This window comes from Salvelinus namaycush, chromosome 20 (genome assembly GCF_016432855.1).
Source record: "Salvelinus namaycush isolate Seneca chromosome 20, SaNama_1.0, whole genome shotgun sequence".
NCBI lineage: Eukaryota > Metazoa > Chordata > Actinopteri > Salmoniformes > Salmonidae > Salvelinus > Salvelinus namaycush.
Window position 1 is genome coordinate 12110565 of NC_052326.1, and position 17336 is coordinate 12127900.

Below are 17336 nucleotides of genomic sequence, written 5' to 3' on the forward strand. Positions count from 1 at the left end.
GACAAATTAAAAGACAATTAAAACAACGCATAGCTGAACACCGCAGCTCAATCAGGTGTAAGGACACTGACTATCCAGTAGCAGCTCACTTTGTTGAAGCTAACCATCCCATCTCCTCCCTCAAATACACACTCATTGAGCATGTTACTCTACCAAGGAGAGGAGGTTAACATCGAGATCCTACTACTACAGAGGGAGGCCTACTGGATATCCTGTCTAAAAACATTGACCCCTAGTGGTCTGAATATTGACTTTGATCTCAGGTCCTTCTTATGAACAATTCTTCTTTATTCTCTCTTTTTTTATGAAGTCTTATAAATGAATATATTCTTTCTACAGCTTATCAGCATACACCCAATATGTTCCCCCTGTTGATGATGCTTACTATGCATTATGGTTGAACCAAAGGGTTACATGTAACAAAAATGTCATTGGAAACAATTAAATATATGTGAAATTAAATTATAATGTATGTTGTTGCTAATATTATGTACAATATCTAATTATGTTCCATATGATAATAGCCTAATATATTCTCTATGCTGTAAACTATTGCCTTTCAACAGTTTCACTCAATTCATTCCAATCAACCTAATAACTATGACACACCCCTCACTATTGTCATTGGTTGCACTAATTGCACTGTTTGTCTACATAACCTGGTTCAAGCATTCATGACATTACCCCGAGGAAGGCATAGTGATGCCGAAACGTTGGTGGTTTACCCAATAAATTACTGGGAGTTTATATATAGTGTGCGACTCACACAGTTTATTCGCCGTTAGTCAGCACCTCTACACTAAATAATTATCTCTGGGTGTGCGCCACCTCATGCTTTTTATTGAAAAGAAAACTGACATGGACAAATCTTTCAGGATATCTAGTGTATACTGCCCTCTATTGGTGACACTTTTGGGTTTTCTGGTTTTAGTCCTTGAGACAGAGCTCTCCAGGTCGAGATGCCAGTAGCTTCTGAATAACGTAAGCCACTCAAAACCAAAGCAAATGGTGTGAAAAGATGCGATGTTATATTAATCAAGTGGCATGATGTATGGCAGGGGTGGCTATCCCTCATCCAGATGTGCTGAGTGTGCAGGCTTTGCTCCAGCCCTGCAGAAACACAATCCTAAAATATATGTTTAAGAGCATTCTCAATAACCATACACCAACAAAGATCATTTCAAACCTTTTCAGTGTCAAAAAAGTTAAGGGGAAATAAAGTTGCACTTTGTGATAATTTGAAAGTTAAACAAAAGCTACAAAATAACATTTTATTTGACAACTTTTATTCTTCGGTCATTCAGACAAGTTGTATCAACCCCTTTCATGAGGACCATTGAGCAATTGGTGAGGTTTGAGGTCATCCTTTGCCAGCAGTAATTTGCTCCTCTCTTGGTGTTAAACTATAAAGCACTTAATTATCAACTACCAAAAAAATAAATAAGTCATTATAAAACCTAAGATTTCAGGGAGAGCATAATGAATATTTGCCTTTTATACCATTCAATAAAATACCAGCCTAGTGATTTCATTTACAAAACGGCACGCACAAGCACAGGATACGATTAACAATAAGGCAAATAAGCAATACATGCCAAATACATGCAGGAAAGTCTTTATATACACATGAAAGACATGAAAGACAGTTTGATAGAATCAATCTTTGACTGGACATTGACAGCCATGGCACTGAGCTTGACTCAACATCAGCTCTAGTTTATCTGTCACACTTGCAGAGTATACATGCATGTATGATTGCACAAACCCACAAGCTTTTCCCTCTTTCAGATATCTTAACCAATTTAGGGTGAACTAAACACAACTGACCAGGCTGAGGATGGTAAAAGGCAAATCTGTACATCGGCTCTGGAAAAAAAGTGTGGATTTGCCCTTCAGTTCTCTGACCCAGTCCATAATGTTAGGTACAATTGTAATTGCTTAAAAATTTCCTCCATTTCCTAAGTGTAACTTCAAAAAGGCCTAGAGGGTGAGAGGGACCTCTCACTGGTACTGTCTATAGTCTCCTCCATAGGAGGGGGCAGGCATGGGTGCTGGCTCCTCAGCAAACTGGGGACCTATAGAAAGGGAAGAGGTGAGAGATGACATCAGGGATAATACATGAATAAGACGACTGGGCAGTAAGCAGTCATTCATCCATGTTCAATATAAATAACACTATCCAATTCAAGATGGCGGCAGGGCAGTTTTGCTGAGCATGATGTGTCACACTGTTTCTTTCAAGTGTTACAAGTTTTTATTACTTAGCAAAACCGTTATAGGCTGCGAGACTTGTCATTAAACAACAGACAAAATCCTACAAGATCAAAGCGTTAAATTGACATTGCTGGTTTCTACAGGAGATCAAGCAGGTGTGGTGCCCTTCCTGAAAGTCGAGAGAGGATACATCTGTGCTGTGACTGACGGTCCAGACACGTTGGGCCGACTAGCCTTGGATACTCCTCGACGGTCAGGTTTTTTAAAAATCTGTGTTTCGCCATTCTACCGGAATCTTCTGACTCCACTCCTGCCTTGCTGTGCGGTGGAAGCCGGAGGTCGGTATCTGCGCTGTGACATAACGTCTAGATGCGCTGGGCTTCCTAGCCCAGGATACCCCTGCTGGGTGGACTAGCCACTGGTCTACTGTGCCCGCTCTGCCTCATTGCGCTGTAGCCTACTGCAAGGAGACTGGGTGCATTGACCAGACCCACACACTGGGCGAAATACATGTCAGTACATTCCTGCAGCGGCTGTTGAACGTGCTGACAGTTTTAAGGCAACAACGCTCGGGCACACACTTGCTTTCTAACTCTACTAGACCTGTAGGATTCAGCTGAACATTTTTAGGGAATTTAAGGTTTCAAAAGATTGACTCAGTATATATTTCTTCTTTTTGTTTTAGTGAATTGTTGGATTCAGTGGTAAAAATGTGTATTTTTGTACAAATGGTTTTAATTGCTGCCTACATGGGTTATGGCTCATTGCATAGTCTAAATTATCAACAACAATCTCCCTAACCGAATCTCCCTAACAGAGATACCGCTACACCATACTTTGACTGATGGTATAGCAGCTTTTATCTTTCAGAGGGATCCGATTGTGTTACCATTTGACTTCTACTGTGACATGCTCATAAAACTTTCTCATCTACAGGGTTTGGCCTGGCTAAAATCTGTGTTTGTTGTGTCAGATGACTGTAGGTTGGATTATTTTAAATCTGCAGAGAGATTTTAGGAAGAAACAAATCAAGGTGTATTATTCTTCTTCTGCTTTTGGTGTCAGGAAACATTCACCTAAACCCAGGCCCATTGGCTATGGATGAACTTCCCACTCCAAATTATTTTTAAAACTAGATCAGGGTTGGGACTGATGCATATTATGGTAAGGAGTTTGATGCCAAAATTGGACATGATAAAAGTCTGGGTTCACACTGCTGACCCAGATGTCTTAGTACTGTCCGAGACCTGGCTTAAGAAATCTGTTCTAAATCAGTCTATAGGCTTGGATGGTTATAATGTTTATCGATGTGACCGACAAAGTAAAGGGGGAGGTATAGCAATCTACTGGAGTTGCAATCTACTGCAGAGACAGCCTGCAGAGTTCTGTCATCTATCCAGGTCTGTGCCCAAACAGTTCGAGCTTCTACTTTTAAAAATCCACCTTTCCAGAAATGTCTCTCACTGTTGCTTGTTGTAGACCCCCCCCCCCCCCCCCAGCCACCAGCTGTGCCATGGACACCATTTGTGAATTAATCGCCCCCCATTTACCTTCAGAGTTTGCACTGTTAGGTGACCTAAACTGGGATATGCTTAACACCCCGGCCGTCCTACAATCTAAGCTAGATGCCCTCATTCTCACACAAATTATCATGGATCCCACCAGGTACAACCCTAAATCCGAAAAACATGGGCACCCTCATAGATATCATCCTTACCAACCTGCCCTCTAAATACACCTCTGCTGTCTTCAACCAGGATCTCAGAGATCACTGCCTCATTGCCTGCGTCCGTAATGGGTCCGCGGTCAAACGACCACCCCTCATCCCTGTCAAACGCTCCCTAAAACACTTCAGAGAGCAGGCCTTTCTAATCAATCTGGCCCGGGTATCCTGGAAGGATATTGACCTCATTCCGTCAGTAGAGGATGCCTGGCTATTCTTTAAAAGTGCTTTCCTCTCCATCTTAAATAAGCATGCCCCATTCAAAAAAAAATTGAACTAAGAACAGATATAGCCCTTGGTTCACTCCAGACCTGACTGCCCTTGACCAGCACAAAAACATCCTGTGGCGTACTGCATTAGCATCGAATAGCCCCCGCGATATGCAACTTTTCAGGGAAGTTAGGAATCAATATACACAGGCAGTTAGGAAAGCAAATGATAGCATCCTGTAGCATAAACTCCCAAAAGTTCTCGGACACTGTAAAGTCCATGGAGAATCAGAACACCTCCTCCCAGCTGCCCAATGCACTGAGGCTAGGAAACACTGTCACCACCGATAAATCTACGATAATCGAGAATTCTCGTAGATAAGCATTTTTCTACGGCTGGCCATGCTTTCCACCTGGCTACCCCTACCCCGGTCAACAGCTTTGCACCCCCCACAGCAACTTGCCCAAGCCTCCCCCATTTCTCCTTCACCCAAATCCAGATAGCTGATGTTCTGAAAGAGCGGCAAAATCTGGACCCCTACAAATCAGCTGGGCTAGACAATCTGGACTCTCTCTTTCTAAAATGATCCGCCGCAATTGTGGCAACACCTATTACTAGCCTGTTCAACCTCTCTTTCGTATCGTCTGAGATCCCTAAATATTGGAAAGCTGCCGCGGTCATCCCCCTCTTCAAAGGGGGAGACACCCTAGACCCAAACGGTTACAGACCTATATCTATCCTACCCTGCCTTTCTAAAGTCTTCGAAAGCCAAGTTAACAAACAGATCACCAACCATTTTGAATCCCACCGTACCTTCTCCGCTATGCAATCTGGTCATGGGTGCACCTCAGCCACGCTCAAGGTCCTAAACGATATAACCGCCATCGATAAAACACAATACTGTGCAGCCGTATTCATCGACCTGACCAAGGCTTTCGACTCTGTCAATCACCTCATTCTTATCGGCAGACTCAACAGCCTTGGTTTCTCAAATGACTGCCTCGCCTGGTTCACCAACTACTTCTCTGATAGAGTTCAGTGTGTCAAATCGGAGGGTCTGTTGTCCAGACCTCTGGCAGTCTATGGGGGCGCCAAAGGGTTCAATTCTCAGGCCGACTCTTTTCTCTGTATACATCAATGATGTCACTCTTGCTGCTGGTGATTCTCTGATCCACCTCTACGCAGACGACACCATTCTGTATACTTCTGGCCCTTCTTTGGACACTGTGTTAACTAATCTCCAGACGAGCTTCAATGCCATACAACTCTCCTTCTGTGGCCTCCAACTGCTCTTAAATGCAAGTAAAACTTAATGCATGCTCTTCAACCGATCGCTGCCCGCACCTGCCCTAATATATGAACAACTACAAATATCTAGGTGTCTGGTTAGACTGTAAACTCTCCTTCCAGACTCACATCAAGCATCTCCAATCCACAATTAAATCTAGAATCGGTTTCGTATTTCACAACAAAGCATCCTTCACTCATGCTGCCAAACATACCCTCGTAAAACTGACTATCCTACCGATCCTTAACTTCGGCTATGTAATTTACAAAATAGCCTCCAACACTCTACTCAGCAAATTGGATGCAGTCTATCACAGTCCCATCCGTTTTGTCACCAAAGCCCCATATACTACCCACCACTGCGACCTGTATGCTCTCGTTGGCTGGCCCTCGCTTCATATTCATCGCCAAACCCACTGGCTTCAGGTCATCTACAAGACCCTGCTAGGTAAAGCCCCGCCTTATCTCAGCTCACTGGTCACGATAGCAGCACTCACGCGTAGCACGCGCTCCAGCAGGTATATTTCACTGGTCAACCCCAAAGCCAACTCCTCATTTGGCCGCCTTTCCTTCCAGTTCTCTGCTGCCAATTACTGGATCGAATTGCAAAAATCACTGAAGCTGGAGACTCATATCTCCCTCACTAACTTTAAGCACCAGCTGTCAGAGCAGCTCACAGATCATTGCACCTGTACATAGCCCATCTGTAAATAGCCCACCCAACTACCTCATCCCCATATTGTTATTTTTTTTGTTGCTCCTTTGCACCCCAGTATCTCTACTTGCACATTCATCTTCTGTTCATCTATTACTCCAGTGTGTAATTGCTAAATTGTAATTATTTCGCCACTATGGTCTATTTATTGCCTTACCTCCCTAATCTTACTTAATTTGCACACACTGTAGATAGACTTTTCTATTGTGTTATTGACTGTACGTTTGTTTATTCCATGTGTAACTCTGTTGTTTGTGTCGCACTGCTTTGCTTTATCTTTTCCAGGTCGCAGTTGTAAATGAGAACTTGTTCTCAACTGGCCTACCTGGTCAAATAAAGGTGAAATAAAAATAAATAGCCATCTATATTAAAGACAGGTGTGGTTACTGAACTAAGGTCTTTATCTAAACCAAAACAGTTTGAGTTTTTAGCATTGAAACTGCAGTTATCAAAAGCTGTGAACTTAGATTTGAAAGGATGTTATTGACCTCCATCTGCTAAAGTAGAATCCCTGGATTCTCTGGCTGAACTGATGCGTGGTTGGGGGGGAAATGAAATGGTCCTTATGGCCGATTTAAACTGGGATTGGTTATCTCCAAACTCCGAGGCCATAAGACGACTGTGCAATACATAAACTTTTACTCAAATTATAAATGCAGTCACAAGACTCAATCCCAAAGACATCTAAGTCAACACTTATTGACGTTATTCTAACAAACAATCCGCATAAATACTCAGCTGTTGGTATTTCCGCTAACGATTCAAGTGATCATTGTGCAGTTGCTTGCATTAGAGACACCAAAATCCCCAAAGTGCCCTCTCGGTTCATACTCACACGAAATTTTAGGCAGTTCGGTGAGCAGGATTCCTGCATGAACTTTATGCATGCAACTGGGATAGGATTGTGCTTATTCCAGATATCGAAGAGGTATTCTCCTATTTTCATTCTATAAACACGCCCCTCTCATAAAGTACAGGGTAAGAGGTAGAGACAATCCCTGGTTTACAGGGGAATCATCTGATTTGATCCAAAAACTAAATACACAAATAACCAAAGCCAGAAAGGGTAATTCCCAGACTGAATGGCAGTTATTCAGGGCACTGAGAAATAAGTGCACCTTGCTAATACGGAAATGCAAATCTAGCTTCTACTACGAATCTACCAAGGCAAACCTCAATAATCCGAAATGATGGACAACCATTAAACCCATGAATGCTAACACAAACTCCTCTGGTCTTGCGCTGAAGTTGACCTCAAATTCAATGGATGTGACTGACAAGAATAAACTTGACATGTTTAATGAGCATTTTGCTAAAGCTGGGCATTTACTTGATAATGAACTCCTTCCTAACATCTCAAATGAGGCGGTGAATGAAACTGCCACATGTCGCCCTATGGTTCATCTATTTCATTTTACTGAGATTGAGCTTTCAGAAGTTGTAAAGGAACTCAAAATCTATTAATATTAAGAAAGCAGCCCGGATGGCCCGTATGAATTAAACCCATATTTTCTCAAAGTTGGTGCAGAGATCATTGCTGCCCCTCTCTCTCATATTTTAAATATTTTATTGGCGAGTAATACCATTCCAAAAGTCTGGAAAGCAGCCCATGTCACGCCTTTGCATAAAAGGTAGAGATCCGTCCCAGTTGGATAACTATCGTCCCATATCTAAACTGTCTGCACTGGCAAAAGTTTTTGAAAATCTTGTGAACTCACAGTTGAAAGACTTTCTTTATAATAACTCAGTTTTATCTCAATTCCAGTCGGGTTTTAGAGCCAAGCATTTCCTTCGCCTCCAATCCCTTTCCATGCGTGGAACGGATGTTGGTGGGCCTAGGTCTACATAAGGGTGCTAATTTTTAAAAATTCCCAAAAGCTCTGACGAAGGCTGTGAGGCCGATACGTAAGCTTATTAAAGATCAGTGATACTATCAAGAGCAGTGTGCGGTTTCCTTTTTCATTCATCTTGTTCAACTGTTGCCATGCATCTGCAAAAAGTTTGCTCAGATGTGCGAGTGCCTTTTGAATTTTGAGAGCCAAGCATAGTACAATTACTGCTGTAAGTAAGGTTGTAGGTGATATTCTAGATGCTCAGGACAAGAAAAATCACAGTGTTTCACTTTTTATTGACTTATCGAAGGCCTTCGACACTGTTGCCATGTCCAGCTGTTGAAAAGACTAAAAAATGTTGGTTTAAGTGTTGATGCATTGGATTGGTTCCTGAACTACCTTTCTGACAGAACACAGCTCAGGAGGGTATGAAATCTGAGTTTCAAAGGCAGCTTTTCCAATTGAAACTTGGAAAACAACATTTATGGTTCTCTTTCCTGAAAGTAAACAGATGGAGTCACTTGCAGGTTTGAACTATAACAGGCCAGCAAATTGATAGGGTCTCCTCCTATAAGTATCTTGGGATTTGGTTAGATGAAAAGTTGAATTTTAAACAGCACATTGATAACTTGACTACGAAACTGAAGTTGAAATTGAGTTTCTATTTCATGAACAAATCTTGCTTTTCAATGTTAGTCAGAAAAGATCTTGTTCAAAGCACTTTTTTTAAAAATCAGTGCTGGATTATGGTGATATTGTCTATATGCAGGCCTCAGCAAGTACCTTAAACTCTATACACGGTTAATCATGGTGCTTTAAGATTTATTACAAATGCTAGATCACTTACCCATCACTGTGATTTGTATGCTATGGTGCAATGGACCTCTCTCTCCACTAGGAGGCTAAAGCACTGGTACACTTTAATGTGTACAAAGCATTGATGGGACAACTCCCTTTGTGTCTTTGTTCTTTACTGACCAGATCAGTCACTCAATATAGTCTTCGTTCACAGTCGCTGTTGTCCTCGTCTGTTCCTAAGGCTAGAACTGAGATGGGACAATCTTTTTCCCATAATGCCCTGTCATCCTGGAACATACTTCAGAAGATTTTAAAGTTAGGGGAGTTAGTGTCCTTGCCTGTTTTTAAGACTCTGATCGACAACACCGTTTGTGATAACTGCAGTTGTTTCTAATCTTCAATTGTATCTTTAACTTGTGACACTTTGTCTTTTGTATGTATTCTGTAATGTTTTATGGACACGCTACTATTTCCCTGTTTTGCATACTTGCCAGGTCGTCCTCGCAAAAGAGGTTTTTAACCTCAAATGGGTTTTACCTGGTTAAATAAAAGGTTAAATAAATTAAATAAAACATTTGCACTCCCTATAACCCTTCATTGTAGCCCTGTAAATCAACTACAGCATAAGACAGCATTCCTCAGAGGGGCACACTGACCAGTTGGGAACTGTGACGAAGCAAATCTAGTGAGCAGGATTCCAGCTCCCTCTATCAATGCCAGTAGTATACCTCCCATTGCAGCAGAGCCTACCATGGCCACTGGTCCATCTGAGGACAAACAATAAAGGAATCAGTACAACATAGACTAGCAATTAGTCTTTACAGTACACCAACAAACAAACAAAATACAACATTTACATTGAACAAACACTGGGTCTACGTGAACGCTCTGAATTTACAAGCCCATGTTGTATGTTAAGCACGCGGAAATACATAAGTGTGTTCAACAAGGAACCAATGGTGAACTTTGTGCAAAAGTTATTGTAAGATAGCTGTATAAGGGCAATTTTGTTTGTATGAGTATGTGTGTGAAAGTGTGACAGAAAAACAGCGCGAGGGCCCCTTCACAGCAATGCCTGTCTTAAAATGTGAATTATTAAACTAAATCACTCACTTCTTGCTGCGAGGATGGCTCCAGTCATGGCCCCGCTTGTGATGGAGTTCCAGGGGTCCTCTTTCCCCCGAACCTTTACCAACCCACAGTCAATCATGGAGAAGAGGCCTCCCCATACTGCAAAGCTACCTACAATACAACATAACATCATTCGCGCGGTTTCAGACAAAAGCAGGCAACAATGACCTGCAGTCTGAGAACAAAAGAGCCAAATAAGCTTGAACTTGACGTGCACTTACCCCCCAACTGTGGGGCTCTGGTCTTGATGGCTGTCATGCTACCTTTCAATCTGTGGCTCATCCCCTGAGAACAAAAAGAAGATGGCATCAAAACTCCTCATTCTTCACACCTCACTATGCCCAACCCATTCAGCACAGTGCAAAATTCAGTCTCTAATTGACTTAACTGTTCCTTCATATCCCATAGGCTCGCTATATCAAACATAGCTGTCAACTTACATTTCACAAAAATATAAAACACAACATGCAACAATTTCAACAATTTGGATAAGGAAATCAGTCAATTGAAATAAATTCATTAGGCCCTAATGTATGGATTTCACATGACTGGGAATACAGATATGCATCTGTTGGTCACAGATACCTTAAAAAAGGTAGGGGCGTGGGTCAGAAAACCAGTCAGTATCTGGTGTGACCCCCATTAGCCTCATGCAGGGCGACATCTCCTTGTGGCCTGTAGAATGTTGTCCCACTCCGCTTCAATGGCTGTGCGATGTTGTTGGATATTGGCAGGAACTGGAACACACTGTTGTACACGTCGATCCAGAGCATCCCAAACATGCTCAATGGGTGACATTTCTGGTGAGTATACATGCTGTCATGTAAACATCTTCCTAGCGAGAAATAGTTTTCAACCGTTCTGATTGTGACATCATGCTGTGAAATTTCTCCCAGTATGAAAAAGATCCCAGTTCAATAAATGAACGCCATCTCTTTATGTGGAAAGCTGAGCTCGTGCAGATGTTTCTCTCACACCCTTCCTCAAACTCGAAAAACTTGTGAGAAGCAAATCCGCGTGCCCACATCTGCCAATCCATGGTGGCCAGGAGTATTGACTTTGACCAATCACAAGCGTGTTGAGGCGTGAGGTCAGCATGTAACTACACGGAATCGCATGTCAAAGTGCTGAGGGTTGATGTGAGGAGAGATTTTTTGCAAAGACTTGGGCAACTACGTTTTCGATTGACAGTGCATAAATTTCTTAGTTAGCTAGCTATGCAAACAAGTTAAAACTGCACACCTCTAAGAACAAGCCAACCAGCTAATTATGCTTGTTACCTAGCCAAATCAAGGGTGAGGGGGTGTGAGAGAAACATCTCCACGAGCTCAGTAATCCACAGACGCGTTCGATTATTGACTGGAAACATTTTCACACTGTCTAGATTTTTACATGACACAGGCCATGGAATAACTGTGACATGTTCAGCTTCCAGGAATTATGTACAGATCCTTGTGACATGGGGCCCGTGCATAATCATGTTGAGACATGAGGGGATGGCGGCGGATGAGTGGCACGACAACAAGCCTCGGTATCTCGTGTGCATTCAAATTGCCAACGGTAAAAAGCAATTGTGTTCGTTGTCCGTAGCTTATGCCTGCCCAACCCATAACCCCACCATGGGGCACTCTGTTCCCATCGTTGACATCAGCAATCCGCTCGCCCACAAAACGCCATCCAAGCTGTCTGCCACCTGCCCGGTACAGTTGAAACCGGGATTCATCCGTTAAGAGCACACTTCTACAGCGTCCCAGTGGCCACCGAAGGTAAGCATTTACGCACTGAAGTCGGTTACGACACCAAACTCCAATCAGGTCAAGACACTAGTGAGGACGACGAGCACACAGATGAGCTTCCCCGAGACGGTTTCTGACAGTTGGTTCAAGAATTCTTCGATTGTGCAAACCCACAGCAGTTTCATCAGCCATCCGGGTGGCTGGTCTAAGACGACCACAAGGTGAAGAAGCCGGATGTGGAGGTCCTGGGCTGGCGTGGTTACACGTGGTTGTGAGGCCAGTTGTACGTACTGACAAATTCTCCAAAACGAAGTTGGAGGCGGCTTATAGTGGAGAAATTAACATTAAATTCTCTGGCAAGAGCTCTGGTGTACATTCCTGCAATCAACATGCCAATTGCACACTCCCTTAAAACTTGAGACATCTGTGGCATTGTGTTGTGCAACAAAGCTGCACCTTTTAGAGTGGCCTTTTATTGTCCCCAGCACAAGGTGCACATGTGTAATGATCATGCTGTTTAATCAGTTTGTTGATATGCCACACCTGTCAGGAGAATGGATTATCTTGGGAAATGCTCACTAACAGGGATGTTAACAAATTTGTGCACAAAATTTAAGAGTAAATCTTTTTGTGCGTACAGAACATTTCTGGGATCTTTTATTTCAGCTCACGAAAAACATGGGACCAACACTTTATATTGCGTTTATATTTTTGTTCAGTGTCATTTTGCACAAGGGGGAATTTATTGGCATGGCTGAACTTACTGCAGGTGAATTTCTAAAGCCCTTGACAGCCTGGAAGATCCCTCCTCCAATGGCCCCCATGGTGAAAGCACCCCCACAGTCGTCCACGATTCTCCACGGACTGAAAAAACACAGTACACACACAGGCAGATAAACACACAGGTCTTTACCAGTTTGCTTCAGGGTCATAGTTGCATTTAAATGCATGATACATAGCTAGCTAGTGTAAAGTAGCCTGAAGGCTTGTGTCAACTGGCTATTAAAAGTGTGTGATTGCCACCTAGTAATGTTAGATAACGGTAGGCTAGTGTTGCACTGTATACCGGTACCACGGTAATATCACAGCACCAAAACGTCATGATACTTATAACATTTTAGAAAACCATAGTTTCATATGACACTACCACACGTTTTGGCCCTACCGATCCAAAGATCCAGCTGTCGCCTGTGATAAAATGGTTTATAAGTGGTCAGTTAAATTTGTTAAGCAACTAGTCTCTTGTATGCGCCAGTCCAAAAATGCCCACATCACTTTCAGGCGCAGCTCACGTGTGGCAGCTGTGATCAGCCAGACTCATCCCCTACCAGTCTTCACTCAAAGGTTATCTCTGTCCATTCTTCCTGCGCATCTACAGCGCACTCGGAAATTATTCAGACCCCTTGACTTTTTCCATATTATTGTTATGTTACAGCCTTATTCGAAAATGGATAAAATTGTTTTTGATCACCATCAATCTACACACAATACCCCATAATGACAAAGCAAAGAGGTTTTTAGAAATTTTAGCAAACTGTAATATCACATTTACATAAGAATTACGACCCTTTACTCAGTACTTTGTTTGTTTACGAAAAAACTTTTTACCACTTTTTCTCCCCAATTTTGTGGTATCCAATTGGTAGTTACAGTCTTGTCTCATTGTTGCAACTCGGGAGAGGCGAAGGTCGAGAGTCATGCATCCTCAAACACAACCCACAGCTTCTTGACACAATGCCCGTTTAACCCAGAAGCCAGCCACACCAATGTGTCAGAGGAAACACTGTACACCTGGCGACCGTGTCAGTGTGCATTGCGCCCAGCCGCCATAGTCGTTGCTAGAGCGCGACAAGAACATCCTTTCCTGGCTAAACCCTCCCCTAACCCGAACAACGGTGGGTCAATTGTGCTCCGCCCCATGGGTCTTCCAGGCCGCGACAGAGCCTGGACTCGAACCAGGATCTCTAGTGGCACAGCTAGCACTGCGATGCAGTGCCTTTGACCACTGCGCCACTCGGGAGGCCCTACTCAGTACTTTGTTGAAGCACCTTTAGCAGCTATTACAGCCTCGAGTCTTCTTCCGTATGACGCTACAAGCTTGGCACAAATGTATGAGGAGTTTCTCCCATTCTCCTCTGCAGAGCATCTCAGGCTTTGTCAGGTTGGATGGGGAGCGTCATTGCACAGCTATTTTCAGGTCTCTCCAGAGATCTTCGATCAGGTTCAAGTCCAGGCTCTGGCTGGGCAACTCAAGGACATTCAGAGACTTGTCCCGAAGCCACTCCTGCTTTGTCTTGGCTGTGTGCTTAGGGTTGTTGTCCTGTTGGAAGGTGAACCTTTGCCCCAGTTTGAGGTCCTGAGCGCTCTGGAGCAGGTTTTCATCAAGGATCTCTCTGTACTTTGCTCAGTGTATTTTTCCCTTCGATCCTGACTAGTCTCCCAGTCCCTGACGCTGAAAAACATACACACAGCATGATGGTGCCATCAACATGCTTCACCTAGGGATGGTGCCAGGTTTCCTCAGGACGTGACGCTTGGCATTCAGGCCAAAGAGTTCAATCTTGGTTTCATCAGACCAGAGAATCTTGTTTCTCATGGTCAGATTCCTTTAGGTGCCTTTTGGCAAACTCCAAGCGGGCTGTCATGTGCCTTTTACTGAGGAGTGGCTGCCATCTGGCCACAAACACAAAGCCCTGATTGGTGGATGGTTATCCTTCTGGAAGGTTCTCCCATCTCCCCAGAAGAACTCTAGAGCTCTGTCAGAGTGACCATCGGGTTCTTGGTCACCTCCCTGACCAACGCCATTCTCCCCCGATTGCTCAGTTTGGCCGGGCGTACAGCTCTAGGAAGAGTCTTGGTGGTTCCAAACTTCTTCCATTTAAGAATGATGGAGGCCACTGTGTTCTTGGGGACCTTCAATGCTGCAGAAATGTTTTGGTACCCTTCCCCAGATCTGTGCCTCGACACAATCCTGTCTCGGAGCTCTACGGACAATTCCTTCGACCTCATGGCTTGGTTTTTGCTCTGACATGCACTGTCAACGGTGGGACCTTATATAGACAGGTGTCTGCTTTTCCAAATCATGTTCAATCAATTGAATTTACCACAGGTGGACTCCAATCAAGTTGTAGAAACATCTCAAGGATAAACAATGGCAAAAGGATGCACCTGAGCTCAATTCCAAGTCTCATAGCAAAGGGTCTAAAATACTTATGTAAAGGTATCTGGGGTTTTTTGCAAAGATTTCTAAAAAACATGTTTTTGCGTTGTCATTATGGGGTATCGTTTGTAGATAGATTTTTAAGTTGGGAGTAGTGTGTGTATGTTTGTGGTAGAGAGAGTGGTGTGTGTGTGCTTATGAGAGAGGGAAACAGAGTGGCTAAATCCCAAATCACCCTCTTTCCTTCCCCTCTGCCCTCCATTTGCAAGCGCCTCTTTCATTTGCACAAGTGTCCCAAAGCTGAGGGAGTGAAAATTATCGAGGGTGTAGGGGCTAATTAGCCCCTCCGGTAGGCACTTCGACTGAGACTGCAACGCTGCCAGCTTCATAGCGAAGTGGAATCCCATAAGGCACGGCGGTATCATTTTGTTTGCACAATTTCACACAAAATAATGGAGCGGCTTGCCTATTTATTTGATACGTGCATTTGTTTATGTATGATGTCGAGACTTGACACGTTTAACAAATTAAATATTTAGCTGTTACTGAGGTTTATATTTCGTAAAACGACAGGGAGGATTTGTTCATTTGAATTTCTTGTTCTTTTTATTATTGAAATGGAGAATATGAATAACATCACTCAAGTCACGAGTGTGTCCCGAAGTTGATGGGTTTATTGATCTCCTCAACCACTCTCTGGAAGTCCCCCACAATGACTTCAGACACGTACCAACAAATGTGTGAGGGAGTGTGTGTGTGTGTTAACTGAAGAGTAAAGAAGGTTTCATGCAGTGTGTTCCCCTTACTGCCACAAGGACATACAATTAATTATGCATGTATATTCCTTCCCCAATACATGTCAGACATGCTTTTAAGTTATGTACCCAGTAGGTCCCTCAGGTCCTCTGGCACTGGCCTTTGAACTATCCCAAAGCCCAAGAGGCATGGATGCAGCCTTTAGTTATTATGTCCCCAGCCTCTGGAATAGCCTGCCACAGAACCTGTGGGGGGCTGAAACTGTGGACATATTTAAACGATATCTTAAAACTTATTTTTTGCTTTGCTTTAGGTGCCTTTTAAGTTGTTCAGTTTGTGTCATTATTTTTGTTATTTCTTGTAGTAAATATTTCAGCTTTTATTTTCCTTGTTTTTTTTCCTGTAAAGCACATTGCGTTGCATGTCTGAAATATGCCCCCCCCCCCCCCCCCCCATTGTATCGCGATACTTGGCCTGGTATCGTGACAAGACTAGTAGCAAAGTTGTGCTAGTAGGCTAATTACCTAGTTACTGTAGCATCTTGAAATGTAGCTAGTAACACAGCACATTATCTTACCAACTATAGCTAGCATATCACATTAGCGAGTGGACTAACAGTTATCATTAACTTACTATCGGTGTCTGATAATTACTTAATATATATATATATAGGCTTATGAGGGAGGCTTATAGGCTTATGAGGGAGCATGCAGACGTGTCGTTACATCATACATTGTAAATTGATTGAACTAGCAGCAGGGCTAACTACATGGGCAGTAGGTAGTTACAAAGCAAATGTGGGAATTATTCAGATTAATTTGTGGTGAATAATGTGTATCACGCGACGTACACGTGAAATCACAGATAAGCGTTTGACATATCAAACAACAGCGCCTGAACGCTCAACAAGGTCACTGAAGTGGGCTAGCAACTCAGCTAGCTAGCATCTTCGGAGTCGGACGGTTTAGGTGTTTCAAATATTCGTTTGGATTAAAGATATATTTCATGTATATTTGAACAGATTATATCGCTGTGCTGTTACGACACCAGCAACACTGTGTTGCAATTTAGTTCACTAGAAGCTTTCACTCACCATGGCTCCCGTGCGTATTCCTCCATTTTGTTCTTTCACTGTTCCATTCTGACGTAACTGGCGCGTTCAAAACAACTGGGAACTCGGTAATCTCTGACTTCAGTGCGTTCAATGCCGCATTCGAAACAACTGGAAACTGGGAAATCTCCGACTTCAGTGCGTTCAAGACAACTGGGAATTCCAAGTCAAGAGCTCGGGCCTCTTTCTAGAGCTCTGACTTTCCAACCTGAAGATCAATGACGTCATTATTTTACCTCGTTTTTTTAGAGAGTTCCCAGTTATCTTGAAAGCGCCAAACAACCGGAGGAAGAGGACATTTCTTATTTAACTAGGCAAGTCAGTTAGGAACAAATTGTTATTTACAGTGATGGCCTAGGAACAGTGGGTTAACTGCCTTGTTCATGGGCAGAATGACAGATTTTACCTTGTCAGCTCGGGGATTTGATCTAGCAACTTTTCAGTTGCTGGCCCAACACTCTAACCACTAGGCTACCTGCCACCCAAATATCACAAAATAAATAAAAACGTATTTTATTTGTGCATTAATTTATCTTAACTAGGGCTTTACAGCAAAGACTTAGGTTAGTTAAATCCTTTTGTAATTCCACTTAACAATGGCTTATCAACTTTCAACTTTTTAGGGTAATCAAAGACATTACCATGAACAATATTTTGTTTGAA

At 43.0% G+C, this 17336-nt stretch overlaps 1 protein-coding gene across 1 annotated transcript; it reads right to left on the reverse strand.

Moving 5' to 3' along the window:
- Positions 1–1257: 1257 nt before the first annotated feature.
- On the reverse strand, positions 1258–16772 carry LOC120065037 (mitochondrial import inner membrane translocase subunit Tim17-A). The gene is made up of 6 exons (XM_039015690.1): positions 16656–16772; positions 12411–12510; positions 10132–10195; positions 9893–10021; positions 9436–9546; positions 1258–2075 (listed from the first exon to the last, which is right to left on the reverse strand). The coding sequence occupies exons 1-6, from the start codon at positions 16679–16681 to the stop codon at positions 2002–2004; spliced, it is 504 nt and encodes a 167-aa protein (XP_038871618.1). The 5' UTR covers positions 16682–16772; the 3' UTR covers positions 1258–2001.
- Between the last annotated feature and the right edge of the window lie 564 nt (positions 16773–17336).